The 19,547-nt window shown below is 41.8% G+C and overlaps 1 protein-coding gene across 1 annotated transcript; it reads right to left on the bottom strand.

Annotated features, from left to right (window-relative positions):
• Nucleotides 1-1,985: 1,985 nt before the first annotated feature.
• slc44a1a (solute carrier family 44 member 1a) lies at nt 1,986-10,954 on the bottom strand. Its single transcript, XM_071515051.1, has 16 exons — nt 10,718-10,954; nt 10,346-10,432; nt 9,896-10,038; nt 8,437-8,573; nt 8,130-8,223; nt 7,482-7,651; nt 6,705-6,794; nt 6,253-6,395; nt 5,767-5,953; nt 4,407-4,575; nt 4,098-4,254; nt 3,878-3,961; nt 3,649-3,786; nt 3,243-3,479; nt 3,006-3,080; nt 1,986-2,501 (listed from the first exon to the last, which is right to left on the bottom strand). The coding sequence occupies exons 1-16, from the start codon at nt 10,739-10,741 to the stop codon at nt 2,478-2,480; spliced, it is 1,959 nt and encodes a 652-aa protein (XP_071371152.1). The 5' UTR covers nt 10,742-10,954; the 3' UTR covers nt 1,986-2,477.
• Nucleotides 10,955-19,547: the final 8,593 nt, after the last annotated feature.

Below are 19,547 nucleotides of genomic sequence, written 5' to 3'. Positions count from 1 at the left end.
TGGGAAAGGACAGCGGCTTTAATGGTTGTAAACTACTTATCAGTTGAATCAGAGCCTCAGAGGCCTCTGCCAAGGAGCAAATGGTTATTTCATACACTGCACACTGTCCACAGTCTGAGTGGCCAAAATATGTGTTGAACTTGCTTTCAGATATGTTGTAGGAGAAAATGTATTTCCAGTGTCCAAATATATATTTCAAATCAATCACATCTCTAATTTATTCTGAAGTATACTGTATGTGAAATGCACTTTTTGCAGGATAGGGCATATATGGTCTGATATTAGTTACCAAACTGGAAATTGATGAATATTTAGGTCAATAACTTATAAATGTCTGCTGTGATGACTATTACTGACATTATCAACATCATAATTACTCAAGTGAAGGAATTACACAGTTGAAGAAAATAATCCCTTCCAATCATTCACATCTTGGTGCTTCCTGGGGAAGTGTGCTACAACAGAGCGTATTTTCCTGTCTTTCTGTCCCGTAACAAAGCCCACAGCAGCTTCCAGGAATGACTTCCGTATGTAAGTACTGTAGAAATCACTTAGGCGTGAGTCACTGCCAGCCATCGAGCTGTTTTCCTCCAGATTCCTGTGTTTTATGGAGGTGGACGGCGGTCTGCAGAGAGAGATGTTCCCATCAATAACTCCTAACTGCTTAGTGGCTTGATTCTCACCTAGTCAATACTGGACTAGAAAGAAACTGGAGGGGATGATGCAGTAATCTATAGCTCAGTAGATTCTAGACCTACTAGTGGGGAGACAGATCTGTGGCAGATACACCTCCCATTATAACCACAATCAACATTTCTAATCTACCAGGTACCTACAGTAAAATGAAATGCAGTTTCAATCACTGCAATGTACCTGTAACTTGAGACATTCAAAAGGAAAAAGAAATGCATTTCATATAGGCTATACATATAGATAGAATATGTTTAAAAACATACACAACATACAGAATACACAAAAATTGGCCCAAAATATATTTTGGAAATACTGCAAAAAAGCACAAATGATGAAAATGTATTATTGTCCAAAATATATTTTGAATGCATGTCATCTAAATATGCAAATACATTTTTAGACATCTTTTACCTAATTACCCCATGGGAATCATTGAAGTTTCATCTAATCTAAATGTATTTTTTGCAGTATTGGCTTTAGTCAAAATTAGGTCATGGAAATAATACAAAAGGTAATGAAGTGCAAGAAGAAATGATAAATCATTATGACCAGAAGATTTATTGTCCCTAAGTGGATTCAAAGAAAGCTAAACTCATCAGTCCTCCTATGAGGTTATAATGAGTAATTTAGCTCTCATTAGTTTGGACGGGCTTGACAGCCAGGTATTCGACTGAAGGGGTCGTCCATTCCAGAGGATCTGCTGCCCTCAGGTGGTCAAAACTGCACAACTCAATGCACCACCTAGTGAAGATTTAGAGCACAAGGTCCCAGAACCTTTTCACATCAAGGACTCAAGTAAATACAGTTTAGAGCACAGACCTCATTTGGGGGAGATAACAGTAGAGAAAGTGAAACCTCTGATCAGAATCTTTTTTTTTTTTCATTCTCTGATTGTGTTAACTTTTAATGAATGAAATAGTAGTGAAATTAAACAACCACTCATCTTGCTGAGGCACCCCAGGGGTCCTTGAATAGTTCTGAAGTGAGATCCCCCCACTTCAGAAGCAAGATGGATATGGAGATATTTCATCTTTCACCTGCACAACAACCTTAACACAGAAAGATCAACCCATTTCAATTAATTAGAACTGTCCCTTGACTAGAAGTGGGTAATGTATAAATGAGATAAGATGTCATAACTCCACAATGTACAACATATTGATAATACAACCTAAGATGAAATGCAAAGATGCAAACTGGAACAGAGAGAAGGTTGGAGATGTTTTGTGTTGCATGATTAAGTTTGATAAATAATGTGGACAAAAGATAAAACAATAAGCCTCTGTGTTTCGATTCATTTAATTATCAAATCTAGGAACTAAGAAACAACATGAACAGCCTTTGACAAAACATAGTTAGCTATTCATATCAGAATGTACACTGAACCATTCAAACCAGACTAACACTAATTATGTAAAAAAAGAAAACAAATCATTTCATGTTATTTAAAAATTACTAAGAGAAAAAAACTTAGTAGATAAGGAAAAGACAACAAAAACAAAGCTAATGCATTAATAAAATAAAAAAATAACATACAAAACTTACATAAGATATTTGCCAAATTACAAGTGTTAGCATCAGAATCTAAAATTGGCAATATCTCCTTTAAAGAAATAAAAACAATAAAATCCAATGCATTTTTCGCTGAAACTACGTGAAGCTCTTGTATAAAGTGCATTATTATAGTACTATTGTCCCTGGAGTGTAACGCTGGTAAACATATTCCACACTGAGTTAAGTTTTGGAGCATTTTTAGTGCATTTGGCATTCATTCTTTTGTTTGGTCAAGCTAAAGTCCCTCCATGTGTCTGCAAGGAAAAATATATATTTTACTCACTTTGTCATCAGCAGAATCTCCATCACAACCACAATTCAGCAATGTAAAATTCTATTTTGACAGATTTGCATGGTATTAAAATCACACACAACCTTACAAAATGGTGATATCACCAGTTGGGTTTCCATCTAAGTACTTTATGCAAAATACGATCTATGATGTGGATTAGAACTACCGAATTGAAACGGCAAATTTAATTTTATAATCATTTGAGGCAGAAATGTTTCGTAACGCATTCTCTGAATAAATAATGATGGCACATAAAGGCTTTTCTCAACTTTTGCTGGATGTGTTTTTCTCATGTAACAAAATATATTCTACATTCAGGAAACATTTATTTGCTTCAAACTTGCTAATGTACATGCGACTTATTTAGATTTTATTTTTTAAAAGATTGCTTAAAATTTGCTTTACAGTTGGACTGAAACCTAGCTTATGTCACATGAACAGGACTACAAAAGGTCTTTCAACTCACCATGGACTTCATCTCACGTCCGGCCCCCTCGTCTGGCTTGTACCGTCCCGTTTTCTTACTGTTCTCAACAAACTCCTGGGAAGGGAAAGACAGAGAAAGAGCGAGGTAAAGTGCAGTTATATTAATCTCAGTTTATTTAGAGGGTATTGTTCTCAGCCAAGTGTAGAAATGATATTAGGGTACCAAACAAATCGTTAGCTTCCATTTCCCCTCTCTATGCCGACCCCCAGCTCTCACCATTAGGGCCTTGTCCATGTAGAACTCCCTTCCAGGGCTTCCATCATTATACTTTGTGTCCACAGCAAAGCAGAGGAAGAGGACGTCCACCACAATCTCAAAGACAGAAAGGAAGCAGTGGGCCACCAGGAAGGCGAACACACAGACGATGAGGAGTGGCAGGACCCACACGGTGTAGTCCCTCTGGTAGTTCAGAGCCAGGATGCCCGCGAAAGCTGTAAAGGCAACTACAAGCACCTAAGAGGGGAGATATAATGCAGGTTTGTAAAATGGACAAAAGCCAAACAGTTCTGGCTCAAGTGCTGAAGCCAGTGTGAAGGAGTAACTCGCATTAGTGGACAATTACAGTGGACACATTTTAGCAGCCAATAAATCCCAAGGTGTTTTGGGATTGTCTTGATGGTACCTTTCCCAGGAATAGGACAAAGTCGCCCACAGTGTTTATAGCAGCCACTCGGAGGGCATTTTCCACCAGGATAGTGAAGGCATCACGGGCTGAGGTGCAGAAGTTGGTGCTGTTGATGGCTGTCGCGGTATAAGCGTTCTGAAACAACACGATATGGACTGTAAGTGCGTGGGATCTTGTATCCACTGTATATCGGATTTTCTCCTATCATCATACTGGGATTACTTACTTGATTCAGGTATGCGAGACACTTCTCAAGACACCACAGGCAGCAGACGCAAGCTTTCAGCATGCAACGAGCACAGGCATTTTCCTATGAGAAATGACAAATTGTATAAACATTTCATTGCACTACAAATATGTATGAAAAATGCTAGTAAAGGCCACTTATGGACTTGATCCAAGTCCATAAGTGCGTCCAAATGGGGTCATCTGCCTTCACAGCCCACCTTTCCTTTGAGCTGACTGTGGATGTATGTTAGGATGAGACGGGGGATCTTGACAAGAGTGATGATGAAGGAGCCTTTGGCGATGGTGCCCAGGTGGTAGCGGAACACTCGCAACGTAGATGAAAGGATAGGAGTCAGTGAGATCTGGGACTTATTCCTAAAAGTTGACCACACACAGGGAGAAGACATGCTTGAAATCATGTAGCGAAGAAAATGAATTATCAAATAAATATGAAGGCAAAGACAATGTTGAGCCTTACATATGATAAAATATAAACTACTTTCCGTGGGAGACACTTCTTCCCCTACCTTGTGAAGTAGTAGGTGACCACGGCTCCTGCAATGGTCATCTGCTGGAAGGCTAGAATGAACTCACTGATCCAGATGAGACCCACAGCGTGATACCACACCATGTACTGAAGAGGCCCTTGAATTTGGTATTCAACCAGACCTGTTGAATTGTTCTTCACTGCGGCCCCTATGAGAGAACACAAGTTGGAGTTTGGGTTGGGTGTTTCAACACTGCTCACAATGACTGAAATTTTAGGAGGAGAGCTGAAACTTAAACATTTAGGTCATTCTATACTTCCTTGGCCTTTTTGTGCATCCTGCCTGGTAAACATCATAATAAATTGCATCTGTTTGCAATTAATTTGCATCTGCATTTATAGGCTGGGTGGGTCCCACGCAGCACATCTGAACATTTTGTTTATATCTCTGTTTTTCATAATCACATTCTACACCATCTCTTTTTTGCACCATAATCAGCTACAGAATCGTTTTCACACTAAGGCAGGGAAGAGGCTCAAACATGTAAATTATTCAGTTTTACTCATCTAACCAATAGTAGGGAAGCTTCACTATATAATATAATTTTTCTTATACAAAGCCAGGATGATGAGAGTGCAAGGTTCAAGGTTCGAGTTCACTGGAAGCAATTCCACACCAACATGATTTACATAGCTACCACATCGACCAAAAAACAAACAAACAGTGAACTTGAAGCAATGAAGCATTCACTGTCGATGCACTGTAATTTAAATTAGTGCTTTGCTAGAATTAAAGATCAAGTGCAGACCAGAGGAGTGGGAGATGAAGAGAGAAGTGGTTCTTTGACTCCATCCTCCCACATCATGGGACTGGCACAAGATTCCAAATACATGTGGGAGTGAAGTCATGCCACCAAACCACGACAAAATGCCACAAGTAACAGAATTAATATTCTTGGGGCGCCCCAGTGGCTCACCATAAGGCGTACCATAAGGCTCAGTCCTTCCCGCAGCGATCCAGGTTCAAATCCGGCCCGCGGCCATTTGCTGCATGTCCTCCCCTCTCTTTCTCCCATACCTTCCTGTCTCTCTCTCACACTGTCGCTATCAATAAAGCATAAAAATGCCTAAAATAAAAAAAAATATTCTAGTTGTTTGGGAAATAGCGTCACGAACATGTTATCTAACATTAGAAATTAGCCTGTGTGCTGGATTGACCTTAAAAACTCTTTTGGAGCAAGTATAAACCAACAAAAGCAAACAGCATTGTGAATGAAGTATTTTGCTCTACTTAGCCGATGGTAACTTCTGCACTCTAATCTGATAGCACATAAACACAAACCACAAAACAGTACAAACTACCAGGACCAGAGCTCTCAACTAGCCCTCTCCTTCCTCACCTGCAGTCCCGAGGAAGAGAAGCACGGCGATCCAGTAGACCCAGAAGAGCATGAGGCTGAGGAAGGTCCAGAAAGGCTGCAGGACCAGCAGGGGAAGATGGATGAACACCTTACCAGCCACGTGGAACAGGGCAATGGTGAGAGCCACGCGCTTCCTCATGAAGAACATCAGCAGCAGCAGAATCACCTGGAGAGTCAGACACAGAAGACTTTCACAGTCATCTAATGAAATCACGCAATATGGGAGTAGAGTCAGTGGGAGAAATATAAACGCAGATTTGTTTTACCAGGAAAGTTGTACAAGAAAAGTTACAAATTTAACTTTCCCGCCCGACTGTGTCTGCCTTCCACAAGCTGCGCTTTTCCTTTCATGGTCCTGAATCAATCTACTCTTGAAGACAGTATGCTTCATTAAATATTGAAAAACAGATATATTCCCTAGAAACAAAATATGCACACTCACTGCACACATACACTCAGACGTACCGTGAAAATAGTAGCGCCTATTGCATACACAAGCAGGGCCTGAACGTTGTCTGAGGCCACTTCTTTCCCAAATACTGACGTGGTTTTATCATTGAGGGCATTCCTGTGGTCGACGTACAGCCACCAGAGGACGCCTGTCCCGCCTGAAATAGAGAAGAACTATCTGGTCAGTATCAGCAATCAAGACTTCAAATGTATCCTGAACACAAACATTTCTTCTTTTTCTCTGTGATGCTTTATTGTTATTGTATCAGGGCGTCATTGTAAAAGAGGGCACCCGCTCTCAATTGACCACCCTGAATAAATAAAGGTAATTTCCTGCACATTGTATTGTACCGGCATAGTGTCGCCGAGTGCCTGATTCAAACATTAAAACACCTCACAGTGAATTAGGAGGGTTAGTGTTAAATATTAACAGTGCTGGAAAACAGTATGTGGCTTTTGGAAGTTACCTATAGAGCCGAGGATAACCAGGACGGTTAGGATCCACACCAGTACAGTGGTGATGTAGCGAATGACGACCATCAGGATCAGGGAAAGAACTGCATCAGAGACAGAACATGGTGCAACTTCATTACCATGAAGTACCAAACTGCTGAATGGCTGCTGATTTCAAGCAGGCATTCAGTTCAAGTTTTCATAAGTCATTGCTAGTATCTGCAAAATAAATATAAAATGCACTGTACTATACAGACTATTTAAATGATAAGTTTGGAGTTAAACAGTAAAATGAGGCTGTGAATGATAACAGCCCACACATCGCATGACTCTACAATTGACCACACACTGATTTCAAAAGACGTGGCATGTCTACATTTATGGCTCAGAGTAGGGAAGACCCGTGTAGCTGGCTAGTTATACGTCTTGAGTCATCTAGCCTTGAGAAACAACCACCACACTCGACCAGATAGATCAAATAGTGGAGATGAAAGACGTTTTGTTGATTCTTTGTTATACCAGTGGGAGGAGTGAGAGCAGATCCTAAATTAATGCCAGTGGGCCAAACTACAACGGATGCGATGGCTATAACCACAAAGACATTTCCTGTTATTTCTTGACAAAAATAACTTCCCTTCCGAGAGTTCCTACTGAAGCCTCGTGAGCAAATTTAGCAGTACAGTGGGAGCAGCACAGCAGTGAGTAACACGTTTGGTGCGACCAGTTAATTATACTGTACATCTACAGTGTCTACCTCAACACAGTGAGCTAGATGTGAAACATTGTTATACCCAACGCTAGCAGACAAAGGCCCATGATGATCTCCTTGCTGGCCATCACCCCGGCGATGACCCTGTGCAGAACGCTGTTGTCGCTGACGAACGTGACAAAGGCCTGGGCGAACTCGGCGTAGCAGCCGATGTCCACAGGGACACAGCGGTGGAACACCGGGACAGACTTGCTACAAACAGGAAAAGAAAACAAGAACATGACTTACATTTTTTTGGATGACATTTTAGTCTGGAGCGCTCCTCAGAGCAGCAGACTGTGGCAGACAATTTTCAACTCATGACCCATGATCTCTCTCCCACCCTTCCTGTCTCGCTCCTTTGTTTACTGTCTAATAAAGAAAAAATATTGTAAAAAACATTAATAATAAGATTCACCACCACAAATAAAAGAAACATTTGCGCCCTTGTGGAGTTTGAAAAAAAAGACAGTGGAAAGACTGGGTGCCAATGGCTAGAATAAACTAATCAATGTTTATGAATATGTAAACTAACATCTCCCAGCCATTAAATGCTGTTTTCAGAAGATAAAAATGATCACTTTCACACATTGGTGCCTGTCAGGATGCAACCTAATCAAGTCAGCGGCGAGTAAATTATCTTGTTTATCAATTTATATTTCATCAGCTGCCGTGGGATATGCTTGATTACCTTGGTGGAACAGGGAGCTTGGGGCATTTAGTGGATCTGTCTGCATGGCTTGGATATCTTGTAGGAGAAATGTCATAGGAGCAGAGTTGAGATCCTATTAAGAAGGACAGAGAACTGAAAATTAGATTCCACTGGTGTTGTGGGGCGAGCTGAAGGAAGAGATTCAGCTTCATTACAACGTTGATAAATAACCAAGAATAAACCTGAAAGCAATATTAAAGACAATATTCAACTGAGATGCATTCAGTTAATACACTAGATAATATTTTCTGTAAAACATTTTCAATTGTGTAGTACTTCCTCTCACCATTTTCCAGAGCGAATTTCTTTAAGTCCAAGTATGTCTTCAGCTCAGTTTCCGGGCACTGGGACACACACAGGGCTATGGACTTGATCTTCCTGTTGATGAAGTCGATGTTGCATGGGTCTAGAAAGAAAACATACCTGATAGAAGGAAAAGTTCAATTTCAGATTAACTATTGGTTCATTATAAACTGTTGACCCATGACCCTCAAACCCCTCCCCACGACACACACACACACACACACAACCTTCCAAAATAAGAAAATACCATTCCTCCTCAACACTCTTCCTTTGATCAAAATATCTGTATATTCAGTTTTTACTACGCCAGTTGGGATTGTTCTGTCTGGGTAACAAAAAACAGAAAAGATGGTGACATTTGCCAACTTGTCGAACAGAACCCTCTTTGTAGCAGAAACGCCTTTTATTCAAAGCCTCCATGGGCAATCAGCCCATCAATAAAGCATGACCCATTGTTTCAGTGAAACTGTGCCTACAGGCGGCAAGCTGATGGAAAGCTACTGCCCAAGAGGAGTCATATCATCAAAAGAGCTCTCACAAGTTATAGCAGCAGGAGGTGAATTTTTGACAACTCTAGGAAGATGTGAGTGCTAAGGAAGATAAAAATATCACATAACTGAACAGAACCCCCTGGTGATAAGAGTAGAAAAAGGGAGACATTATACCAGTTTAACTGTCCTGAACATTCAGATAACCCTAAATAACATGAGCAGTAAAAACAGTGTGCCCATAGGTTGCTGCAGGTCCATGTCACTCGGGGCTAACAAAGTTAATCTATGTTCCCCTACTGACTGAACACATCTTAATCTCTTCAATTTATGCTAATCCAAGTCTTTACACACACCTTGCATCAGATTGTTTTGGATACGGAAAAAACACTGAGCTGTAGATTTCCAAACCTGTTACAACTTTTGTCTGACTCGGCTTCACTGGCAACTCCAACAACCTTTGTGTAATGGTGAATTATCTCACTGCTGTTTGAGCAGTGTAAGATTCAGGCATAATGTCAAAGGGCTGAACGACAAAATCTTATCAGCTATGTGAGCAAGAACAGAGCGAGCAGGAGGTAAAATCAGGTCAATTTTGTATGTCTGCCTTTATAATTACAGCAAAGGATTGTTCGCAGCAAATTAGATTAGGATTACATGATGCAAGCCTTGCATCCAGACAGGTAATGCTTCCTCTGCCACCACAACTTAACTTCATAAGGTAAAAGAGGACTAAACCTGCCTGGACCAATGTGTTGAATCCATAACTATGTTCTGTCACAGTTAGCTATCTAATCAGGAAAGGAAGACAGATGAAAACAGTTTAACACAGACTTTAAGTCTGCTAAAGTCTGTTACTGCATAACAACAGATAAAGACTGGTAATACACAGGACCTGGTGTAAATATCCCCTCTACCTCACATTTCAAGCCATGTACAACAGGTCAGACTAACTTATTGTCCGTCTGGTCCCGGCCACTCAGTTCTATTCCCTCGATCTTGGTGTTCTTCCGACCGCAGGTGTTGCCATAGCTGTCATATCCAAAGATAAACCTGGAGGCAGCTCCTGTGGCGATGGCAAAGCCACAGATACAAGCCTGCAGGTGACACAGTTTGGGTTAGATATGTCATCTGTTTGCAGGATAGCCAATAGACATTCTTACAGGCTGTTTTAATCAAACTGCAAATTTATCTACTCATCCACTCCTTCAATACCAATAAATAAAACATATATGGAATTTCAGTTACAGTTAGATGTGATGAATAATATCTGGACGCTTGTGCATAAAGTCTCTAAAAAAGTCAATTGCATACGGTTTATCTTTCTGGCTGATCATCTTTCTGTCAGTCATCACTTCTTTGGACAAGTTGCAACATGCAAGTCCCATTCAACTGAAAACTCACCATTCCAATACAAAAAACTGAGAATATGATGAGCCATGGGATGTCCGTGCAGCAGCGGTCCTCCAGTGGTTTCCAGTCACGTTTGCTCTGCCAAGACAAGACATAAATAATAGATAGAAAAGGCTATACTTTATTCTGTTTTTATTTGGACTGCGGTGGACTAGCCTGCTGCTGAAAACCACGCTGCTGGAGGTCAAATAAGTATCGGCTTCGTGCTGCAAAACAAGCTGAGAGTACGTACATATTGTATTGACATATTATAAACCGCTCTACTAACCACAGGCAAGTTTTCGAGTAGCCATATTGACTGTTTACAAACTACCGAAGTGGAAAGCTATTTCCATACAGCAACTTCCAGCAGACTTGACTCACCTCTACACTGCTGCAACATCCCATTGTGAACCGCGAGCCTGCGACGACTTCAGTTGATCCAAAACAAAACTTAAAGTGGCTTTCTTTGGTTAAACTTTTTCAGCTTGCAATCATTTCACTTTCTAATTCCCTTTTTGCTGGTCCAAGAACACAAAGAAACTCTCCCGAAGTAACAATTCACAACTTTGTTTATGCTCTTTACAATTCGCTTACCACGCCTGGGAATTTGAGGACATCCCTATGTTTGCAGCAGGTAAATGCGGAAGAAGTCAAATTTCATATGCTGCCTTCAAGAACGGTCAGAAATATCACAATTACGATGTGTACGCAAATGGACGACCCAAGGAGGAACGAGTAGGCTATATGCTATTGTTTGTCATTACATGTATTTCCACTTTTTTCAAGTTTTACTGTTCAGTTTTAGTTTAGTTTAAGTTGCCACGTGCATGCAACAACTTTGGGCTGATAGGTCTAAATTAATTAAAACATTGATTGCATGACTGGAGCGCATTTTCTTTTCTTGCTTCTGCAGAGTAGCGCTGTGCCACTTAATCCCTAAAATAAAACAACAGCTACCAAACATCTTCTTGTTTCAATGTCAATTTTTTTTGTTAATTTTGTCCTGATCAAAAAGCACTTGATTGTGTAATAATACGGCGTCAAGTCAAGTATTTACAACTTTGGAAGAATGTATAAGAGATTACGAGGTGCCATGAATGCAGCATTAGTGAGTCTTGTCCTGGTCTCGCCCCTCGCCGTTGGCCTCCATGTGTGGGATTTAGGCGCCGTTCAGTGGAGCAAAAAAGTACTGACACGGATTGTAGGAGAAGACAGTACACAGTGAGGTCTCCTTCGTACTGGCCTCTCAATAAAAAGATAATAATTTGAAGGCCAAAGCTCAAACTAACACAACTGCTCAGCCTGTACGCAATTGTCAGTTAGCCTACTACTGCAGCCACTCTGCGGCTGCCATGATGTTGAACCTACTTAGGTGAGTAGGACGAGCTTCAGGTTGATAAGTTTCAATTGGACACCTGATAAAGTCTACACTTTGCAAAGTTTTAGGGTGTAGTCTATAGACCTACACTACTGCTGTACACTGTGCTTATACATGAGCCAAAATCCATATTCATTTGAAAGGACTAGAGGCTTGCTTTCAGCTTGAATGACACAGGAGTGGACCATACGATTTAGGACATTTTTACTTTCCATTTCTGCAAATCTCAACTTTTAACTTCTTAAACAAGCAGATCAGTGTGCAGAATAACTGTGGTCAGAAAAAAACACGTTAGTAGTCTAAACATTTGACATAAAGCCCATATTTAGTTGGTAATGTAGACTGTGTAGGCTATCTCACCTCCTCTACCGTAAACATGAGACACAGATATTGGCTTTTTTCACTCCCAGCAGTCTGTGTCTTGGTATTGTAACCAGTTTCCACAATAAAATGATAATTTATTGATCCCTGCAGGGGAATTTTGCTTGTCCCCCTCCACAGGGAGAACAGAGCGTGCAGTTGATTACAGATCAGTGGCTCTGGAGCTGGTACGAATTAAGTGTCTTGCTGAAAGACAGTGGAGTAGAGATGCTGGCTGATATCAGGGCTGGAACCCCGGCCCTCCAGTTGAAGGGCGGCCTCCTTACCGATGGAAGGAGGAGCTTCTCAGAGGAATACAGATTTACAAGTCCAAGCAAAGACAGAAGGTAGGTCTTATTATCCGGGTTACCAGGTGAGTTCATCTCTGTATTATATCTCTAAATTTCTGAAAATATCTAGTCCAGTGCCATCCCTCCCTGCCCATCTTCACCTCTGTCTTTTTCACTAGGAACAGCAGGTTTTTCTAATTTGTGCACTTTGTACCATGCTTGCAGTTGTTTAAAACAACCTACTGTGGGCATATCAGTTCCAAAAATGTTGCCCTTGGTGGCTCCTAACCAGATTCAGATGTCTGAAGTGGCGTCTTTTTCGTGGAGGCATCGTCCCCTGCCTGCTGTTTCTCAAGGGGTTTCTCCTCCTTATGGTGAAGGTTTCCTGACCTGCACGCTTCCTGAGTGGGCTGGAATGTCAAACAGTTTCCTGAAGAAGAGGTGTTTTGCCTCTTTTTTCCTCCTCCTCTTATTGCACTATAAACGTTCCTACTGCATTGCGTAGGAGACCTGAAGGGAAGGTAAATATTTAACTGTGTCGATCTTATCCACTTTTCACCCCGTGAAGGCACAATTGAGCAGTCATACTTTTGAACATGCTTAGGTAAAGATTCCTGCGGTCTGTCAGACCTTATACCCAAACCTTTTTAATAACACTGTATACCTGGAGATAGATACACACACACACACACACATGCACACACTCACACACCTTTTCACACTGTGGCACTTTTCCTTGTCCAGTACCTGATACCCTTATTGTGTGAATGTGGAATAAAAGCAAAAATAAGAGCAAGGACATAGAGACAGAAGCAGAACAGTCAGTGAACAATTACACTTTGGAATCCAGTGAGAATGCGTGTGAGAGAACAAGGGCAGATGTTGGGAGGTTACAGTTGGAACTGAAACGCAAACCGTCAGGGAATAGCAGAAACATAATTGTCCAGCGCTGTCTCATCTCATGATGAAACAGTCTGTGGCCCCTCGCCTCCTGACTCCTGGTCTCAAGTATTTCCTGCTGATGCTGCTGTGGCAACTGTGTCCAAGGACAACACAGCTTTCCTGGATCTCCGCTGCAAGTGGCCATGCCAGCACAGCATATGTCCAGCAGAGTCCAGGCTGAGGAGATGCGCGTCAACTGGCCCAGTCCTCGCAAGGTCTGGTCCAAGCCCAAGATTCAGCTGTCAAGAGGATAAATATTGTTTTTGTCTCAGTCCACAGATACTTTCAAAATCCAAATTGTTACAAAATGTCAAGCAGAATGCTATCCTGAATTCCAAAAGGCCATATTTTAGGAGCTTCTACTGTACCTTTTTTTGCGAGGGGGGTGGGTGTGGGTGTATGAAATATGTTTTTTTTCCGCCTGTTACATTACTCTATTTTCAGTTTGAAGGTACACAGTAGGTTCTTTGTGAATCAGTTGACCTTTGTTAAAACAAACACTGTGTCTCCGAAGATGAGGTAGAGGAGCAGAAGCCAGTGAAGTCAAATATTGGCAATTGCTTTCCGATTCATGTGGCTCTGCTCAAGACAAGTTGTTTTGCATTGGCGAGAAAACCATAAATCTGAATTTGAGTTTCAAAAGACTGCTGTATTTCCACATTCAAAAGGTCTAGAGCACTGGTGAAACATCTGCCTGTTTAAGCTACCTACGCGTAGATGACCATATGTTTAGTCCTTTTAGAGTGGCGGTGCCAGTCTGTGATGCAGCATTTACCACATTAAACGCCGATGTGCAAGTGAGGGATATGTGTACAGTATCTGTAGGTATGCCTGTGTGCATGCCTGCACACATTTTAAGGCCCCATAAGTGTGAGAATGTGCTTCGGTACGGGTGGTTATGGTTATGGGCATGTGTTTGAGCCAGGGAACACAAATGGAGTCCAGCTGTTGCCATCTAGCTGTTCCCTGGCCCATATGGAAGTGCCTGGGATGCAAGTAGGGGTTTCCAAGCAGGGCATAGATTCAGAAAGGCCTCTAGGTGGCAGCATATTGTGTGAATATACCGTGCAAAATAATGGGACCCCTAATAAATAATGGAGTCCTTCCACAGTGAAAGGTTCTGGTGGTTCTGTATTTATATAGAGTACATGTCATGGTGTGGAATCAATCCAGTCGTACCTAATAGGAACAGTCAAATTCTAATCATCACAAATATAATGGCATATTTTTTTCCTGATAGGAGCGCAGACTTCCAAAATGGCAATGCCCCATTCACAGAGGCACCACCGGTTGCCCAATGGTTTTAACAGTGTAAGGGTGCTACTGCTAAACATTCTCAAAACCCCCCCCTCAAAAACCAGATGGTACACATTGAACACTTGGGAATTTCTCAGTGTCTGAGGCGGTATTTTCCACTGGTCATAAAAATATAAGGCCCAGATGACACAAATCTGTCTCTTTTCATTGGTCAAACCAAACTACAGAATGCAAACACTGTATTCTACAACAACCTCACACAAGTACACACTCACACACACAGACGAACACACACACACACACACACACTCATTATGTCTTCCCTTGTCTCATGCACAGACCCCCTCACAAGAAGATTAGATAGATTATTTTAGCCTGGAGATTGTTATGGTCTGTATCCTCAATAACTGAGACTTCCTGTTCCCACGGTATAACAGTCACATTATTACTCATGATCAACAGCCAAGCCCCCCTTGATCCTTCCCTCAGCTCCACACCCACCACCGCCACAAGCAAAGAGAGTCAAAGTCCACAGATAGTTACAGTATAGGAGGCAATCGATTGGCTTTTATATGCTTGTGAACCACATCATCGCTTTGTCTACACAGAAATGTTTCATTCAAGTATCTTGTGAGTTCCCACCCAGGGCTCAAGCATAGTGATTTTTCTGGATGAAAATAAACCTCCATGACTGCAGGTTTTTGAAAAGGAGTCGTTAACCACAGGGCATTGCAAGTGACAGGAAGGGACTGAAAGGATCTTGGTGTGGTTTGTTGATGTTATTTTTAGATCTCCAAATGAGATTCAGAGATTCTGTTTATTTTTTTTAAGTGTAAATCAATCCAAGGTGTGTTTTTTGAACTTCAACTAACTACCAGGCAAGTACAGTAGAAAATGGCTATTTGAAGAAGCCTTAAAAATGGTGCAACAAAATGTTCTCAAAGCATTCTTTGTATGAGCAAGAACTCAAAATGGCTCAGTTATGGGAGGGGCAGGATTTTTTTTTCTATAAGCATCACCTACATTTTCCTACATGGGCAAACACGCTGTGTCCTTCAATGCCCATGATTTAGACTGGATTTTTTCCAATAATAAACTATATCAGTGAGGAATGCGGGACTGTTTCCTTTGGACCCTCGCTGCTCCACTTAAGAAGCTGAGGGGTTGAACAGTGGGGGATTATGGGTGCATCATGAATAGGCCTTTCTTAACTGCTTGCCCACCTATGTGACCTCTCTGGACATGTGACCAGTGATGCTGCACATCAGAATGTTCATCCTCATCCTCCATGATGGGGGACTTGCTTAATTCAAGTCTGGCTTGTAATGATGACTCTTAAAGGGAAATAAACGCTCACATACTCTGATGTAAGTCCTTACTCATTTCCGCAAATTCCCAAATAGAGTGCACACACATCCACACAAATGACCACAAAATACAGTAAAGTGTGGAAAAAGTTTCAGGGCTTTACTAGCCATCTCAGACAGCTGTGTGATGTAGTCCTAACACTTAAGGCTTAGCAAGTGGAAAGCTATTCTGAGAGTAAATCATTTCTCAAGCTACATACATGTTGTTTAAGCAACCCATTTGAATGCTTCACTACTGTTGCAGCTCCTTGAAAATCCCGCTCTCCCCCTCACACACACACACACACACGCATCGCTGATGGACATGCTAGTCTCACACATGTTGTCAATTGAACATGTGTTTGCACAACGTCATCATCTCCCAACTGATGGATCCGACCATGACGTAGACTGGTTGCCCTGTGGCCGCGCAAGATGTTCCGATTGGCAGGGGTTTCACCGTAGCCTCTCGTAAATTATAGGCCCACGTTGGACGTCCAAAGGAGGTAATGAGTGGATAGCCTGAGTCATGCGCTGTGTCGCTCCCCTGCACTTCAATCACCAGCCGTATCCACATGGCAGCTACCGTGACCGACGAGATCTGCGTTTCGTTACACTACACTCGGGTGTAACCGCAGAGCACATGTGACATGCTACGTAGGAGTCTTGTCTAGCTTCCATCCCCCTCCTCCTCCTCCCCTCCCCTTGTATGACCATCTGTGTCCCTGGAGAGCCAGTACGGACAGCGGAGCACAGTTTCCCATCGAGGCCCCTAAGAAAAGACTCGTCCAGAGCCTCACCTCACATCTGGATGACCCAGAGGGTAAAGGCCAGAGTAGTTGGAGGGGGCTTCATTCCAAAGTCTCGTTCTTGTCCTCGTCTTCTCCCTGTTGCTTTGACCTGTTGCCCTTTCCCTGCATCCGAGTCCCCACTGAAAACAATAGTCTTGAACGGTGAGAATGTCAATAAATTTGGACACGGCCCGATTTAGTGTGAAATTCGGCAGCATAACCTGATAGACTTGGGTAAAACGAAGAGAGGATAGAAGGCGGTGTTATCGTCAAGAAGTTCTAAATTCATACAGTGCATATTTCCTGGCGATGTAAATCAGGGGTTTATGGGGCCCTGGAGATGTGGAGAGATGTTGATTTGCAGGCTCTGCAAATGGAAGTTTGACTGTGGAATTATTCACTTTGTTTTACAATCCTTTATGCCCAATCTTATCAGGAGCTTAGAGTGAAAATTTGCTAATTAACATTTGTCTTGAATGTTCACGGTGACATCGAGTGTAAATACCCCTGGCTTTCCTTTTTCTGTCTGGTAAGTGCTCCTGACAAATGACTATATTAGGAAATGAATGGCTGGCATTTGGGCCCTAAAATGTTTTTCTCCTTTGAGGTCTCCTTTAAAACAAAGATATCAGGTTGACAGTAGCCTACTTTGTAAAGATGTCTCCCTCTTCATATAACTTATTTGTAAGTGCTTAGGTCAGGTTTATATATATTTTTACAGATATTTTTCACAAATGTCTGTAAATATATCTTCCTTTGCATGCTTTTTCTTCAGTGCCATGTGTTTGCTTAAGAATGCTTGTAGAGTTACAAGACGACATATCCAAAAAAAAAAGCATGCCTCAGATATAACTGCCAAAACATTAGAGCAATCTCACTTGGCCCACAGCCAGGGGTCTTACAAAGCAGCCTGTCTGTTACTAATCAAGACCAACTGGTGGGAGTCTTTCCCAGCTTAGTGAGATAGTGAGCTGAGGAAGAAATAAAAAAGAAAGAGCGCGATTGGAAGAGGAAAGACAGAGAACGATTTCGAAAAAATAAGGCAGTTGAGAGGGAGTATCTAAAGTGGTGGAGAAAGAAAGAGCAAAGTAGAGGAGGGTGGAGTGAACAGATGAGTATGGTGTGCTTGGTGATCCTGAGAGTTGTGAGACGGGGGATGGGACTCCTAGGATGTGACTCAGACTCCCTGTCAAAACCAGCAGGGAGGGACGTGATGAGAAGGGGATAGAACGGAGGAGAGCAGGGGTGGAGTGGGGGAAAGAAAACCCTGCCCCTCTTACACCACCCCGACTCTCGGCATTCAGCGTCAGCAAAAACCCTAATGTGATCAAGATGGAAGTTGTCTATGGACTTTTCACTGTTTCCCGGCTTTCTGCCTGCCTTTGGGGGCTTCTGCGTCTTTCCGACTGCTTTCCAGCAGAGATACTGACTAGGAGCCAGAAATATGTCTCACAGTGACCTAGAATAAGGATTGGTTTTCAAGTAAGGAAGAGTGTCAAGTCGCTCGGGTGGAAGTGGATTCATATATCCCAAAAGCGGATGGATTGCTTTAGGATGAATGAAAAGGCAACTTGCTAAACGTCTGTTACAAAGCTCTGGCTGACTGGAACTGCAACGTGCTTCTGGATTGTTGATCTCCTGGATTTTATCTAATTACTGGATTATACTGTAAAACATTGTCTGATCACTCTGTTGGGATTCAAGGGGAAGTTGAAGGAACATTTGCTTCGGGACGTCTGCAGCACCGTTCCTTACTTGCCAAATAAGCAGGAGCAAGTTCATGCCAGAGGGTGCAGATGGCAGTTGGTACCATCCAGCTCTACCCCTGAGGAAAGAAAAGGTGTAGAAAAATTATACCTGATCTGAATTTTAACTTTACTTGCTGTTAATTAAACTATTATTTAAGAGAATGAATGTCATATGGCATAACGAAAGCCACACATGAAAAAAATACTTTTGTTTCATAACTATGACACCTTTTATGAGTTTCTTTGCCACACAAGTAGGTCTTTTGAGATAGAGGGAGACTGTAGCCTTTTAATGTACTGTTAACAGTTAATGGAATATGACTCTTAATCTGATACCCCAGTTGTTTATAAGGAGAGGGAACAGATGAAGAGGTAGGGGAGCTGTCCCCCTGCAGTGCAGATGTTCAGTGCAACTAATCTCCCGGCACTAACGTCATTCATTAGTTCTGTCAGTACGGCTTGTCACAAAATCTTTCAGCAGCCATATGTAAAATGGTTGCAAAGCCAGTCTATAATTAATATGATTATTCCTCTGATTGATATGGTTTTAGCTACAAAAAATGCATGAGGAATCAAGACTTCACTTACGCATATCCATCGAATTTCCTCTCCACTGTATCCCTTCATTATTACATGCTCTTACTAACTTTATCCATGTTTTTTTTATATTTGAATCAGGCAAACATTTCTTGTTTTTATATCCTGATCTTTTCAAATATAGCAGATGCCCAGCTAGAATGGAATGAATGGCTGCTTGCTTACTTCTGTACTCCTGTACATTCCCAACCAATGAGCACAGCTGGTGTACAGCTGGACAGTGAATCTAATGGTTGCATTATCACTTGGTTTGCTTCATGTGATGGGTGCTATGTATTTTGATAATCATGTGCTTGTGAGAACCAACTCTCCAGAGGCATTGATTGTTTTTGACAGTCAGTCACGCTCCTGCATCATTAGACTTCTTGGCTGTATGAGTTGTTGTGGGTGTGTGGGTATGCACAGTATGGCAGTTTACCAACTCACTGAATTTTTCAGACTTGTTTTTGAACAGTTAGTGTCTAATTTGTGTTGAAAGTTTGCGGTGGGAACTTGACAAACT

This window comes from Centroberyx affinis, unplaced genomic scaffold (assembly GCF_046629955.1).
Source record: "Centroberyx affinis isolate AG114_WGS23_722 - 3 ecotype Tasmania unplaced genomic scaffold, CSIRO-AGI_Caff_v1 ptg000298l_1, whole genome shotgun sequence".
NCBI classification, from domain to species: domain Eukaryota; kingdom Metazoa; phylum Chordata; class Actinopteri; order Beryciformes; family Berycidae; genus Centroberyx; species Centroberyx affinis.
This window is presented reverse-complemented; position numbering and strand designations above follow the sequence as displayed.